This window comes from Cyanistes caeruleus, chromosome 3 (genome assembly GCF_971803275.1).
Source record: "Cyanistes caeruleus chromosome 3, bCyaCae1.hap1.1, whole genome shotgun sequence".
NCBI classification, from domain to species: domain Eukaryota; kingdom Metazoa; phylum Chordata; class Aves; order Passeriformes; family Paridae; genus Cyanistes; species Cyanistes caeruleus.
Window position 1 is genome coordinate 39,273,183 of NC_141703.1, and position 15,827 is coordinate 39,289,009.

Here is a 15,827-nt window from a genome sequence, read left to right on the forward strand (position 1 = left end):
TATGGGGGAAAAAACCCAAACCACTCTGAAGTATTTTTTTGCATGGTAAGTTTTACACAGTTCTGTTTCAGCTGCAGTCAGCTTAAGTTATGGGCTTTCCTAAAAAAAATTAATTTGTTTCAAGCCTCTTAGCCTTGAGAAGCTATTTTTAACTTACACACCAAAACATACACAACCTTTTATAGCTGAGTCTTTGATGCCAGACTCACATGCATTACTGAAATTCAAAGTGGTGCAAATATTATAAACATATGCAGTATTTAAGAGGAACATAATCAAGTCCAGCATGTTTGAAGCTCCACTTATTTTAGCATTAGGCATATACACTTCAAATCCCTGCAAAAGTAGCTGTACATTTCAGAGTTTCTTTATGGCATCCTTGTTCACCTACCTAAACATATGACTACTGCCTGTTAACCCTTCTGACATAACCTATCAAATTCCTACTATACTCATTTTCAAGAGATTTCCAGAAATATTTACATCAGTGAACCACAGTTTATCCCCACAAAAGGATATCCCGTATCATTTCCTGAGAAGAGTAGAAAATGCACTTGTTGCCTTTTCAGCTGCTTCAAAATTGAAGGAATGGAATGTGAGATTACAGAAAAACAGTTAATGACAGTGGCAACAGTCAACCTGCATTTTTACTAAAATACCCAAAAAATTTAAATCCTATTAGATGAAGACCAACACAAAAGCAGGAGGCCCATATTTGGAATTAGAGCATACCTATGAGTGACATCAGGTAATTCTCATGTATTCCTTGCCCAGACATGCCTCAGGAACTCATACCCAAGTTATTCCTTCTATTCTTGTACCTGAAAGCTGCTGCTGGCAGAGCATGCCAACACGTCAAGCACTAAATAAACACTGATAATGTGGCTGGGTATTTCCAGTGTCAAGACTGAGCCTCCTGATAAACATTTCACAGCTCTTGGATGTGGGTGCAGTGCTGGGAAACTGAAAATCTGCCTGAGACTCAGCACACACATTCAGCCTTGCCCCACCCTACCCATTGGACAGGGATTCAATGCTGAGCTGAAACAGAGCCCAAACATGCTCCAAGGTCAATCAGATGGTCACAGAGTGGCTCAGAGAACAGGAAAGGACCAAGTGTTTATTCATTCCCCAAAATTATTTCATTAATTAGTTTTCATTGGCCACCTTTCCCTTCCACATCCATAGATGAGAAACAAGCATTCATAAAAGTCTTTTAGAACTGTTGATCCTGTCTCCTGGACACAGCATTTCAAGGTGAGTGCAAGGGCTCTTGAGGAAAACAAAGACAGTGCAGCAACAGAATAAAGGTCCTGTAACTTTTCTCAAGCTAAGGCAGGACCAAATTCTACATTTACAGGAAAAAAAGCAGCAGTATTTTACAGTGAGCACAAAGTTTTGTGTTTAGAAACAGATTCATTTCCATTGTTCCTAATGCTTATACTTCAAGTGAAAGAATTTTTTTTGAGGACAAGAAACAATGTAACATTTTATGCAAAAACAGAAGGGGAGGAAATTAAGTGTACATATCTCGTTTTCCATCTGTATTAACTTGCAAACACAAAAGTATAAACTAAATTATCACCAACATACTACATTAACCAAACTAGGAATTTTGATACCAACTTACCAGTGGTGTTGATAATTCAGTAGCATACTTTTTTTCAAAAAGTCTAATTTCTGTTTATCTTCTGGCTTTGTGGTATCATATGTTTTCGTACAAACAGATTTACATGTCTCCCTCTTGTTGAATGTGAACTAAGAAAAATGAAAGACTCTTGAGCAAAAAGGTTGTAACAACTGTCTTATTTCAGTATATAACGATTTCCCCCATACATTTAATTATCTATAGTATTATAATGAAAACACCTAACAAATTACTGAGTACATTAGCTCTCCAGAGGAAGTTTTTATATTAGTGTGTGCTATGAACCCCTCCTGTGCTCACTGTAGGAGCACTACAGCAAGAGCTCCTAGTTACTGACTGAAACACGTTTTCTGACATGATTTACCACGTAAGTCAGTTGACTTCACAGCAGACACACTGCCACAGGCAGCTTCAACCAGTAACTTTCTCTCCTACTACCTCTGTAGAAAAGAATGTGAGAGCTTCAGTCACCAGAAAAGACCAGCAAGCTAACACCATTCATAATTCTTCTGTTTTATGTCAGCAATATTTTCAGATCCAGTTCCACGAAACAAGAGTGCTGAGCAGAAATGATCAGGTTTTGTCAGATCCCAAAGAGAGAAGATAACCTGCACAGCATTTCAGGTTACAGCTCCACGATGCAAAGCATACAGTTACAATTACGTTAAACTGGCAGATTTCTATCATGTGGAATTTCAGATGCTGCAGCTTTCTCAGATAAAGCCCTAAATCATCTTCAAGATTCCTTTGGTTACATGTGAATGCACACATTACCCAACACCCCCTGTCAGAGAACAAACCCTGTAAGGAGATGGTTCTATCCTCTCTCCAAACAAGACTTGGCCAAGGTTTTCAGATGGACGCTTCTTTCCTTCTGCTTGACAAAAATCAAACCTGAATTAGAAAAAAGATACAAAAATGAATAAAATATTCCCAGCTGCAAATAATGTTCCCAAATCAACATGTTCATCACAAGTAAAGGAACTATACAGCTTTCCCTGTAGACAACAGTTTCTTCATTTAACCTGTGAAGTGTGAAAATCACTATCCTGGTTTGAAAATAAACCAGACAAAACAGAAGCAACAATCAAATCTCTTCATCAGCTATTTCAGAAGACCGTAGCATAAATTTCTTTGAATAATTAGAAGTTTCCTATTTAAACAGGGATTTTAGACAAGAATTAAATCTTCACTTAGAGTTTAATAATGACTCTGAGAAAAACATATGCAGGCCAGATTCCAGAGCTGGAGGAAAACTAAACAAAAATATAAAATAAAATAGCACAGAGAGAGACAGCTCCCTTACAACAAACACTATTGAACAGGTTATTACAGTTTCATTAACTAACACATTTAATAGCACATCCTCCACGTTTTTCCAGTCTATTTTTAAATACATCACATTTGTGTTCTTTGAAGTGTAGACATAACTGGTGCTTAAGCTCCTCAATATTAACAGTCAAAATATTCTTTATAGCAAAAACTTTACATAGTTGTACTAGGCACTGATGCATTTTGTGCACTTCTATGATGTGTACAAAGAAAACATTTAACACCTCATTAAGATAATTGATGGGATGTTCGCACCTCATTACCACTTCAACTCATCTGGCCTCAGCAACTAAAGACAGAGGTAATACTTTGATCTACAATGACAACTAATGTAGTAAAGTATCATATATTTATACACATGTATTTTTAACCTTAAGTTACACTACAACAGAGATTCAACCTGCATGAGGGCCTATAAATCCATGCACTAAAGTATGAGCAAAGGCAACTGAGACAAAGGAAGCAATATAGGCATCCATCTGCTCATCGAAAATTCTGCATTTGTAAACTTATGTTAGCAAAATAAATAGCCATGCCTCAGTGGCACACTGCTGCAACAAGATGTAGATATTACTTTTAAGTAAATTAAACCCATCTTTTTGGAAAAACTGACAGTTAAAATAGTACAAACATTATAATATACTTACGCAGTGTATTCGTAGGGGAGGACAGACTCCACTGAGTCAAGTCTGTTCACAAACAGCTCGATTCCAGACTGAAAGAGCAGAAATAATCAGCAGTTATATTTAAAGCACTTCTTCAATTCCCATGGATATATAAAAATAGATTTGTTTGAATAAGGTTAAGGAAAGCTGAAAATGTAGGAATTGTGTGATTGTACATCTTGATGTTTAATGAACTATATCTGCTGTGAGTTAGATAGTAAAGCACTATCTAACCATCACAAAAGCAGTGACCACATGACAAAAACACTTAAAGGCTAACATAAAAATAATATCCTTAGCACAGCTGCCAGTGTTTAATGTATGAAGTTAGAGTCATATTAGTCATCACCACAACTGTTGTATAATAAAAGTATTAAAAGAACGTGAAGAAAGCTACAGATGATACCAATACTTCTCCCCTAATTAAGATGCTCCACAATTTTATCTGTGTAGTAACTAAAAACTGATCTCTGAGAATTTCAACGATGTGTTCAGACTGATACAACATTTTAAGTTTGAACAGAATCGCTTTTCAAAGAGAAGGCAAGGACTCCCACACGTACTTTCCAATAAAAGATTTTCGGTAACTCTATCAACTCTTGCGTAAGAACCCGAAATTAAGTCTGCTGTAGTTTCACGCTAGTTTGGTGTATATATACATTCATTACAGATGGGCCAGCCCGCTTCTGTGGAAAGGGAGAGGTCTCTCACTCTTCCCTCTTAGTCTCAAAATCCCTTCCCTTATTCTAGTCTTGCAGTTACAATAAATTTCAAGTGTTTGCCTTACACTGCTTTTGGCAGTTATCTGCTTGCACAGTAAACCAATCCAATGGACTTAAACTTTAAAAAGCAGTTCTTAGTATCACAGCAGGCTGTCCTCACTTTGGCTGGGATAGAATTTTCTTCTTAGTAGCTGGTACAGTGTTGTGTTTTGTATTCAGTGAGCAAATAGTGCGATAACACACTGAAGCTTTAAGTTGGGGCTAGACAGTGCTTACCCTGAGTCAAGGACTTTTCAGTTTACCAGGCTCTGCCAGCACCGAGGCGCACAAGAAGCTGGGAAGGAGCATGGGCAGGAGAAGCTGACCTGAACTGGCCAAAGGGCCACTCCATGCTGTGGAATGCCACACTCAGTGTATAAACTGGGAGAGTTGGCTGGAAGGGGACAATGGGCTGGGCATCCATCAGTGGGTGGTGACTAGTTGTACTGTGCAACTTGTTTTGCCTGGGTTTTATTCCTCTCTCTCTCTTCTATTCATTAAAATTATTATTATTACTATCATTAGTAGTATGACTATATTTACTTTATTTCAATAAAACTGTTCTTGTTTCAACTCACAAATTACTTTTCCCCTCGATTCTCCTCATGATCTCACTGGGGTCAGCAGGGAACGAGCAACTGTGTGGTTCTTAGTTGCCAGCTAGGGTTAAACCACAACACAAATTTAGCTGCCTAACTGTGTAATCAGACAAGAGCTGAAGAGCAAAACAAAGGTGAATGCCCTGCAGAACAAGCCCTCAACCCTTTCAACAGCAAGCCATCTATTTTCTTACCAACAGAAGAGCATTTCCTCCCTATGAAAACTCCCTCAAGTTTAGCCAAACCAAGAAATTCTGCAGGAAAATAAGAGATGGAAATGTTCACATGTATCTGCAGCTCAGATACTTCAGTTGGGTACTGTGTTTTACTGATATACTTTAGCTGTCCATGGCAAGTCAGGATGCAGTCCTGGGAGACACAGGAAGTTGTGTGAGCTATTAGCATGATCCACTAAGTGAAGACACACCTTGAGGGTCATCTTTCCCCTGACCTAAGCCATGCAGACCTGCTGCTCTCCTCTGGGTAGTGCACACTTGCCATAATTCTGTAAGCCACTTCAACTCCCTAAAACAGCAGGAAACTAGAGTGGCAAAAAGTTAGTTTCCTGCCATGTTAATCTCAAAAAAACAAGTAACAGCTGGGTCAATGCAGAGGACAGGAACACATTGCCCAGAGGAAGACAGGAATGGAATCTCTCACTCTCAGCAGCAGGGAATTAGACTGCCTCAGCTGGTCACAGAACCATGGCCTTAAAACAGATATTTTCATAAGAGATTTATGTGAATGCTGCAATTTTTCTTAAAAATTATATGCATTACTGCAGATCAGCATATTTGATGAGCCATTTCCCATACAACACCAAGCCCTTTTTGGAACAATCACTATCTTTTAAAACTGAGTAAGTATTCTTAATCTTCAGACAAGAATTACTGTTTAAGTCTGCATAGATTCCATTCCATTTCTGTTGTTATTCCAACCAAAACAAGAAGAAGCAGCCAAACTGAGTTTGCCCAAGCAGATTAGCAGGAAACCTGCAGAAAGGGGGAAAGCCATGTGTCTCATTGCTCTTAGCTACATGCCCCATAAACATCTCATCCCATCTCACCAACAGAGGACAGGAGATCAAAGGGATCATAATAGACAAATAGCAAGTATTGAGATCTGGCATGTGGATCAAAATCCTCAGGCAGAGGAAAATTCACTATTATTGACATTGCAATTAACAGTGATAACTGCAAGAAATCTGTGAGAAATGTAAAAAATGAAGCCTGTCCAAGAAAGGTTAATTTAATAAATTTACATAAATATGATACAGCAATAATCCAACCATATATTGTTTTTCCTTATCAGGGACCAGAGTACATTCAGCTGCAGACAACATGGAGAGTATTAGATGTGAAGAGTGCTTTAGACTTCTCCATATGCCTGCGTCTAATATGGAAATTGATAAGAGGTGGCTAATTGCATAAACAATTTTTGCGCTACTACAGCTGTTGAGGTGTTCAGCTGCCTGCTAGTGGTACATTTACATTACCCAAGTACCTCTCTTCACATCCATTAAATGATAAATTCTCAGGAGAAGACAAACATTCTGTATGTGTTGTACAAAGAATAAAATCAGAGGCTTCTGAGGAAGATCACCCTATAAGTGTCTCAGGATGGTTACAAAAGATAGTAGGCTACATGGTTCACCTGACTTAAAACAATAAATCTTTCTTCTACAAGCTTAAAACAGGAATAATCCAAACATAGCAATGTTTTCCAGGGATGTTGTGAAAAAACACAAACTTGCAGCTTGAAAGCTTCAGCCTGTATTTGAAAAAAACCCCATTCCTTAAGAGGGTGGTGCAGCACTGTAACAGGTCATCCAGGGAGGAGATGGATACTCCATGCTTGGTTGTTTCCAAAGCTTAGACAAAGGTAGAGCTGAGTTGATCCAGTGTTGAAAACAGCGGTGCTTTCTGTCCTCTCATGCTGCTGGCATGAGGTTGCAGTATGTGACCTGCTGTAGCCACTTTCAAACATCATTTCTGCGGTACTATAAAAAAATGTCTACAGGATATTCTACTACTACAAGCAAAGAGCCTTCATTATGTGCTTGGCTTATTCCTGGTTCTGCTGATTCAGGACAGCAGAAGAATAAAGTCAGCGCACGGTATTTACCAAAAGCATATAGTTTAAGCAGGCTCTTATTCTGAAGAATTATGAACCAGTGTTTCATGCAACACAGAAGCTGAGAGCTCAAAAAGTGAAAGACACTTTCTACAGTAGTAAGACTATGGATTGTAAAAGTGATTGGTCTTTAACCTTCTCATTCGAGTATTAAAGCACAGTCTGCCATAATTTCCATCACAGCAGCAGGAAACAACTTCAAAAGGTGCCCCAAAGGAGCAAAGATGATTTTTCATCACAGGACATTTACATTAATGGTCCCCACCAACACTCTTACAAATGAGTTATTTCGTTATGCGAGGTTTGCTTGTCACTTCTGCAGGCATGAAGGTGAGTTTAAGCTTTGACACTCCGGGGCCTTGCTACAAGCCCCTACACTTCACGTTCCTACAGCCAGGAAGACACAGCAAGGAAAGTGTGACTGGATGCTTACTTTGATATCTGCTCTCGCCACCAGCTGCTCACTCCTGCCAAGAACCACACACACCCCGCTCAGCATGACCTGTCACTGCCACCATTGCTGCAACTTTCCTGCAGGGATTTGAAAGGGCCCAAGAAATAACCGGCTAGAGCTTCCTACTTCCCCGACGTGGCGGTAACTTACAGGATGAGCCGACAGCTCTCTCCTTCCCTGGAAGGGATCGTGGTCACTACCCAGCCAGGCCGGAGCTGAGACAGGCAAGTACCTCTGCCATTCCCCTGGGTCCTCCGTCTCATCGATTTCCTTTTCAAGGATCAATGACCATAAACTCAAACACGAGAAGTTACACCTCGTGACGAGGAAGAGCTTCTTTACACTGAGGGTGGCAAAGCACTGGAACAGGCTGCCCAGAGGGTCACGGAATCTCCCCCTCCGGAGACATTCATATACGTTCCTGGACCACCTACTCCCGGCGACCCTGCCTTCGCACGGGGGTTGGACCAGACGATCTCCAGAGGTCCCTTCCAACCCTAACAATTCCGTGAGTAACTTGAGCACAGCGGGAACCGAACCACGCTCCGAGTCCCCGCAGCCATAGCCCCCGCACCGCCGGGGAGCCTCGGTAGGGCACAGCGGAGCGGCTTCAAACCCTGCGGACAAGCCCCACTACACAGCCCCGGCAGCAGGGGGATAACACCCAGGCCGCGCCGCACCCGGACGGCCTCAGAGGCCTCCCCTCAGCGCCCCCCGGGCTCACCTTGCACTCGGGCTTCTCCTTGCCGGCCTCGCAGAAGTTGACGGGCGCCAGGCCCGGCAGGTAGAAGGCGGCGGCGGGCGCGGTGGCCGCCGCCAGCGCGGCAGCGATGAGGAGAAGGCGCCGCAGAGCCATGTCGGGCGGGGGGGCGGCGGGGCTGGGGCCGGCGGGGCCGGGGGTCGCTGGGCGGCAGCGGGGTCGCGGCTCCGTCTCTCGCCCCCCGCGCCCGCCCTGACGCGGCCGCGCCGCTTCCGGCTCCCCCCTCGCGCGCGCGCGACACGTCGTCACCCGCCGCGCGCGGGACCGCCTGACCGAGCGCCGGGGGGGGCGGGGCCGGCGCGCGCGTCCGCTTCCGGGGTGTCTCGCGCCCCCGTTGCCACGGCAGCGCGGCCCCGTCCCCGCGGGAACGCGTGGGGAGGAGCCTTGCTGGAGGGCCCGGGGTGCTGATCCTGCCCTTCTCCTCAGCCCGGATCCAGCCTGGGTCCAGTTCTGGGCTCCTCAGTACGAGAGAGACAGGAGCTCCTGGAGCGGGTCCAGCGGAGGGGGACAAAGATGATCAAGGAACCGGAACATCTCTCTTACCAGAACAGGCTGAGGGAGCTGGGCCTGTTCAGCCTCGGGAAGAGACGGCTCCGACGGGACCTCATCAGTGTTTATCAGTGTTGAAGGGAGGGTGCCAAAAGGATGGAGCCAGGTTCTGCTCGGCGGTGCCGAGCAATATGACGAGAGGAATCGGGCAGAGACTGATGCACGGGAAATTCCACCTGAACATGAGGATGAATTTCTTTACTGTGCCGAGTGAGTGAGCTCTGGAACAGACCAGAGAGCTTGTGGAGTGTCCCTCACTGGAGATACCCAAGAACCATTTGAGCACAGAGCCGTGTGCTGTGGGATGACCCTGCCTTAGCAGGGAGGTTGGACCAGGTGTCCCACTGTGGTCCCTTCCAGCCTGACCCATTTAGTGATGCTGTGTATGTCCACAGGTGATAGATAGGAATGGTGCTCAGATGCCATTCGGGACCCCTGCACCTGGGCAGTCAATCCCGGCAAAGCCTGGGTCCACCAATCTCAGTCAGGCTGCGCTGGCTTCATGCCTGTCCTGCAGTCCTTGCTTTTTTTAAAAATAAATTCTGTCATTTTAAAAATAAATTATATATATATATATATATTTAAGTAACTTTTATCTGGTTGGTTTTTTAGTTTTTGGTGGGGTTTTTTTTTGTTTGTTTGTTTTTGGTGGATTTTCTTTATTTTCAAGGGTTTCACTGGGAAGAGAGAACTGCCATGTCCAGCCTCTCTTGGCAGCACCCTTGAATTCCCAATAGTTTTTAGTTCAAGAGTTCCTAAGTGAGGAAGGGGTTATTAGAATATAGAGTTAATTTCAAAGCACTGAAACAAAGCAGGAGCTTCTTCTAGATGCAGCAGGATATGCTTGTCATTGAAAAGACGGGGCGGGGGGGAAGCAAGGCTTTTTTTAAACAAAAATATGAAAAATTTCATGCAAAATAGAATCTTTTTAAAATAGAAAATCCAGTCTTTATTCCTCACTTCTCTTCCCATGGGCTCTTGTGGGGAATTAATGACCAACACAGCTAGGTAGGGAGCAATCACCCCTGAAGGCTGTGTGGTAAAGGAGGCAGGATGGCCTCTCATGCTGTGAGACTATGGCATAATCCTGCCCATACCAGACCCAGGGCAAACAACATCCCTGTCTGCTTTTGGTTTTTTAAATTCTCATGGGTGGACAACTCTTCACAGTTTTCAAACCGAATTCTCAGGGTGAGACATAGAGCTGTCTGAGTGGAGCTGGGGAGGAGGCAGGCAGGCGGACAGACAGATGTTGGCTGTGGTGGCTGTCCACTGCAACTGAGCGTTCAGAACAATCCATGTCCCAGTTCCCTCCATGTCACTGCTGTCATATAGCACTGACAAAAATCTACTGAAAAAAATCCTCACCCAAAAACCCCCACCCTATAAGAGGGGCAGACGTAAATGTCTGTTTTGATAATGTAGGAGAGGACATTGCTCAGATTATTATTTTACCTTTCCCTACTTCCTAGAGCATTCCATCAGTTTGGGTTTGTGCAGCTTCAGAAACTCCAAACAACACCCTCTCAATACAAATACAGAAACTATTTTTGTAAATGCTGCAGCATTTCCACTAATTGCCTTGGTTCTCACAACATCTTTTATTTCATTTCTGCTATTTATTACAGGGCTTGTAAAAGGCCTTTGATTAAAAAATCAAACCTGTTGATCACACAATCCTACAGTAGCCAACCTGTCTAGGGCAGGGTGAAGCTTCAGGTGGGTCAATTCATCCAGCATCTGACCAGATAACAGGGTTGAGCATCTAAGTACCTAGACCACATAACATAGTCCTTAGGTAAAGTTATTTTAAAAAATCTTAATGAATTTTTAGCATTACACAAACCATTCTTCAAGTTTGAGATTAATGCATGTTAATTTATAGTATATACATTAAATATTTTTGAACTCTCTATATATTTAAAATACAAGTTATTCCTCTACCTTTCTCATTCCAATTCCTACTTGTCTCATCCTGTAGAAATCCTAAGAGCACAATTATAAGATCAAGCTTTATGACAAGCACAGCTGGAGAAGAAATCCCAGTTCCCTCTTTTTATTTAAAATTACTCATGGTTAGGATAATCAGGTTGTAAATGACCCAAGTTCAGTTTCTTTTCTGCCACAAGGGAGTTCAAACGTATCTCCCATTTCCCAGGTTAATATTCCAAGCAAATTACTTTTGTGGGCCTAATTCCATTCCTTTGCATGAGAGAATATTTAAAAGCCTTTGGCCTTCTAATCCTCCTCTTCCTTGAGAATGCTCTGAAAGCTGCGCCATGAGTAGGAGTTGCGGTGTGTGCATAAATGCTTTGTGATCTGCTTAAATCCCTCTTCTTGCTCTGCCTTCGTGACTGCAAAACCTGCTGACTCAGAGCTATTTTAAGGAGTGCTTTGTCAGCTGGTCCAAGCAGCATTTCTGTGGATGTGGTGCCATATGCTATGATTCTCCCTCCTCACTGCTCAGCAAAGGTGATGTGGAAAAACAGTTTGGAGCCTATTTATTTTGGAGCAACTATAACCATGGGTTACAAAAAATCCCAGGAATGGCCATGGTCCTTGAGATCCAATTTGAAGCTGGGCAAAACCCATCCTCTCTAATTTAATGAGAAATTCAGTGGGAACTTGCTTGATAATTTCTCTTCTTCAATTTCCCTGCCGCGAGTTCTATAGCCGTAGGTTATCGTTCAGGGGGTGTGGTTGAAGTAGTGGAAGAACAAGTATCATAGGTTTTATCAACAGAAATTTCAAGGTTATGCAAGACTGTGAAATAAAATGCAAGAAAAAAATACTGTCTCAGAGACTAACAAACCAACAGAAGACAATGCAAAAAGGCATTCTGGTTTTTTGTCCTGGTAAATTATTGTCATAAGAAAATACAAAGATAAGAATATAGAACAGCTGGAAACTTCTGGGGACATAAGTGTCACTCTTAGAAAAGTGTTACCACTTCTTTTTGTCAGAAAGTATGGTGAATACTTTTGCTATTCTTGTAGTGGTTCTCACATTTTGCTGCTCATGTCTGGGCTCCAAGAGATGCCTTCTTCATCTGAGAATTCACAGTTCCCACAGTTTAGCTCTTCATTTCAGAAACAAAGTCCCCAAAGTCCCTCATATTCTATAGCTCACTGTCTAATGCCTTCTCCAGCATATTCCCCCTTTTGCCTGAGCACCTTAGCAGCCAAGCTGTGAGGCTGTTCCACTTGCTGTGGAACAGATAAATAATCCCTGCTGTGGCAGGTGCAAACGCACAGTTGTTTCCCCCGCTACAGGTTATAGTTCTGTTCCAGTTTTAGTACCAGAAGAACAAAATAATGCTCTGTTGCATAATGTTTAGGGCGCTAACTGGGTACAACTGATGTCCATTTTGCTGCTAATTGTGGTTTCAACTTCCTTTTTTTTAACTTTTATTATTATTATTAACTTTTTTTTAACTAAAATACCTGTTTGCAGCCTGCAACCCGAAGCTCCCCTAGCAACTAAAATAAAGAGTTTTGTAAATAAGTACATTCTTTTTCTCTCCCGAGGTAACCAACACTAACAACGACAAATTTCATATTGCTTGTCATTCATATCTGGGGGGAAATGCCCTGCTGTTAAGTAGCCCCTACACTGGTAGGTTGGTCATTTTCTATAAAATGAGAAATAATGGTGAAGACTTCATCAGGGCTTGGTGGCATGCAAGGTGTGCTTCTCCTTCAGGCCCAATCAGAGCCACAGCCTCTCAGGAAAGACTTGTCCTTTCATTACCTAAGTAAACAAGGCGGTGTTCTGAGTAGTCACAAGGTGCGCAGAAACTCATCTGGTTGTGCCGTTGCTGATTTTGTTTGGTTTTTATGACTTGCAAGTCTGGTTTTATGGCACCATTTTTTTTAATTTTTTTTTTTTTTTAATCTTTGTTCAGGCAATAGATTGAGCGCTTCCTGTGATTTTATGACCAACTTCAAATTAATATTTAACATAAATCCTTTCAGGCTTATGTCCTTTTTCCCTTCTGTTGTACAGGGCACTAGAAATACGCAATCAGTCCAATGCCTGACTCTAAGTTAAAAAGAGAAAGGACTGACTGAATAAAATAGGTAAAGAGCTCTGTCAGGTAAAAACAGCTAATTAATTGCATCTAAAAAAGAAAACGCTGAGACAATTAGAGTATATTTAAAGCTAAATTCAGCTCAGCTGCCTCTGCCTGAGCAACGGGGCAGACAGAGCCTTTGGAGAAATGAGCATGCCAAGAAGGAAGTGGTGATGCCTTGCAGCAAACACAAGCCAGACTCCTCCGGGAGGGAGAGGGGACACGTGGCACCAGCCAAAGCAGCCTGCACACTCTGGACCTTGGGAGTAGCTACGTTTATGACTCATTTCAGCTGTTGCTATTGGTAAGGTTTCTGTGAGGTCCCTGGTGAGTTTTAAACTGGCACAAAAGGAAGTGTGGGGAGATTGCTGCCTGCCTGGCTCACATCTCCCATGTTTGGAGTGGGTCTGGTTCAGGCTGCAACAATTAGTGTGTAAAAGTATAATGCTGTTAACATCAATATTAATTACAGAGACTGTAAAGAAACAAACCCTTATGCTGTAATATGTTCGTGGCTAAAACAAAGAGAAATGCTTTATTTTTCTAGCTCTGTGACCCCCAAATCAGTTGAGCTGGTTACCTGTTCAGCAGTGAGCATGGTCTTGTAGGAGTTTTACTGCCATCTTAAATGCACAGTTTTATTTAAGTTTTCAAGCTTAAATCAGTCTTCGTCACTGACTTTTATCAACTGGGAAAAGAAGAATCTGCTGTAGAATTTTTTCCTCCAAGAAGAGACTGCTCAAGCTCTTTGACAAGAGTTAAACTAGATCTTTTGGGAAAAAATAATTTTAAAAAGGTATTACGATCTGTTTATAGCTCATAAATGGGAACACACAGAGACCATCTGCTTATTAGCAATTAATCTGTGGTCATATTTCTGAGGTGTTCTGTCCTTGCTCTGTATTCTCCCATGGCATGTCAATAATCACACTTGTAATCAGCCACAAAAACCCATAAAGGTATTTACCCAAGGCCAGTTCCTGGTGGTGAATTTTGCACTTCAGATGGTGAGAAGCCTTCTGGAACAGCACAGTGAAGGCTGCAGAGCTGAGTTAAGATGCATCTACTGGAAATCTAGACATAAAGGCATTGAGGCAGTTAAATCCATCTGAGATACCTATTTTTCCACTAATTTCAATTGAGAATTATGTTCCAAATTAGGAGCTGGGTATTCAAGTATGTTGAGTCTTCCCTGTGCTCCTTAGGTCTTAATTTCAGTCCTTGAATTTTGTAAATGGAATGATGTGTATTTATAGAAAGAACATTTGTAGCAATGATTTCCCCCCACCAGTGCTGCAGGAATTACTTTGCCACATGTCTAGCACTGCCTTGGTATTTGAGTCTCTAACAAGGACTATACAGCACTCCATAAGATGCACTGCTTAGAAAGGGAGTTTCTCAATAATCCCTTCTGTTCCTGGAATTTTATACCCTGAAGTATGAGAAAGGTGATCTGTTGTAACTTTTAAACTTGTTTTATCCATGTGATCTAAACTATGACTCTATGACTGTTCTCCTGAAAGACTTGAGCTCTTTTAGATTTCAAAATATTTTGGTCTTGGATATGAAATAGTGTAATTACCTTGTTAAATACATGATGAATTACATACCAAAAGTTTGTTTGTTTTATTTGTTCTTTCCAAATCTGGAGATTCTGAGTTTCATGTCCTGCTCCTAGTATTGAAAAAGGGGGTAGATGGCAGAGCCCAGTTTCTCTACTTTGCATCACCGCAATTCTCTTGTGACTACTTCTTACACTAACCTGACTTGGGCAAAACATCAGCCCTGGTATTTGTCAGGCTCTGAGGATCATTCCTATTAAAATGTAAAAAAAAACTCCTGAGCTGACTAAAATTGTTCTTTGGTACACAAGGTTTTCAAATAGTGAAGGAAGTGGGACTGGGGCAAAGCAATGCTGGAGGGACAGTAAGTGATACCCCTTGGGATCAAACCTATGTTGAAATAGATCTATGGGGAACCAGCAGATAAAATGATTGTTGTCTTAAATGGCATCAGGCTTGTACCTTATAGATATGGTACAGGAACATCTATGAGTTGTCTTTGTCCTGTCAGGCAGTTGCAATGGTGACAGCTCTGTGGGACTGTTGTACTACATGAAGGGGTGGGTGGGACTGCAAACATCCTCCCGAGGATACTGCTGGTGGGAAGGTGGCTTGAACAGTCCCATGACCAGGCCAGCCTCCAGCCAAGTATTCAACATTTGGAGCACTTACCTGGGCTCAGCCCCTGCCTGCAAACACTGGGCCACATGCCTGATTCCTGCCTCTCACCCTGGGGTCAGAGCAAGTGGTGCATGGCAGGAGATGACTGAAAAGGTCATGAAACAAGCAGCTGTCAACTGGTGAGGCAGCAGGCGAGTAACCTTGCTCCATTTTATGGTAGTGCTTCACCTGCAAGTGCCCGCTGTGAGTGAAATTGCCTGGGCTGGTGCTGTCCTTTATCAATTTCACTCTCAGCAGGCTCCGCAGGTGAAGCATTTCATTGTGGGAGTCGGACTGCTTTCTCCTTGTCAGCCTAAAATAGAAAGTGGAGAAAGGAAAGAAAGTAATAAGTGGAAAAAAGCAAGACGGAGAACCACAAAAAGCAGGATGTGTGTTAAACGGTAATGGCAGGGCAGCGCACCTAGCCCTTTAAATTGGGGAGAATTTGACACTGAAAAGAGTTTTGCTTAGCTCTTGTAAGCTTGGCACTTAGAAGTAAAAGAAGTGAAAGGACATTGCAATTAGAAGTGAAAAATTATCATGAATAATATTATGTTTAAAATACCATGTAAAATGATGTGGGTAGAACTAAAGGATAATTTTCTTGATCATCAGCCTAACAGAAAATTTTT

General features: G+C 42.4%; 1 protein-coding gene and 1 long non-coding RNA gene across 2 annotated transcripts in view; one reads left to right on the plus strand and one right to left on the minus strand.

Moving 5' to 3' along the window:
• Positions 1-8,624, minus strand: part of TM9SF2 (transmembrane 9 superfamily member 2) — a 29,671-nt gene extending 21,047 nt beyond the window's left edge. The window contains exons 1-4 of the mRNA XM_023947190.2: positions 8,317-8,624; positions 3,628-3,695; positions 2,449-2,542; positions 1,631-1,758 (exon numbers count right to left, since the gene is read on the minus strand). Coding sequence (XP_023802958.2) covers positions 1,631-1,758; positions 2,449-2,542; positions 3,628-3,695; positions 8,317-8,448 — 422 coding nt within the window. The 5' untranslated portion in view covers positions 8,449-8,624. The remainder of the gene's footprint in view (positions 1-1,630; positions 1,759-2,448; positions 2,543-3,627; positions 3,696-8,316) is intronic.
• A 6-nt stretch (positions 8,625-8,630) lies between these two features.
• Positions 8,631-14,588, plus strand: LOC147654097 (uncharacterized). The gene is made up of 3 exons (XR_015284441.1): positions 8,631-9,111; positions 10,542-10,699; positions 12,907-14,588. It is a non-coding gene; the product is annotated as an uncharacterized LOC147654097 (long non-coding RNA).
• Positions 14,589-15,827: the final 1,239 nt, after the last annotated feature.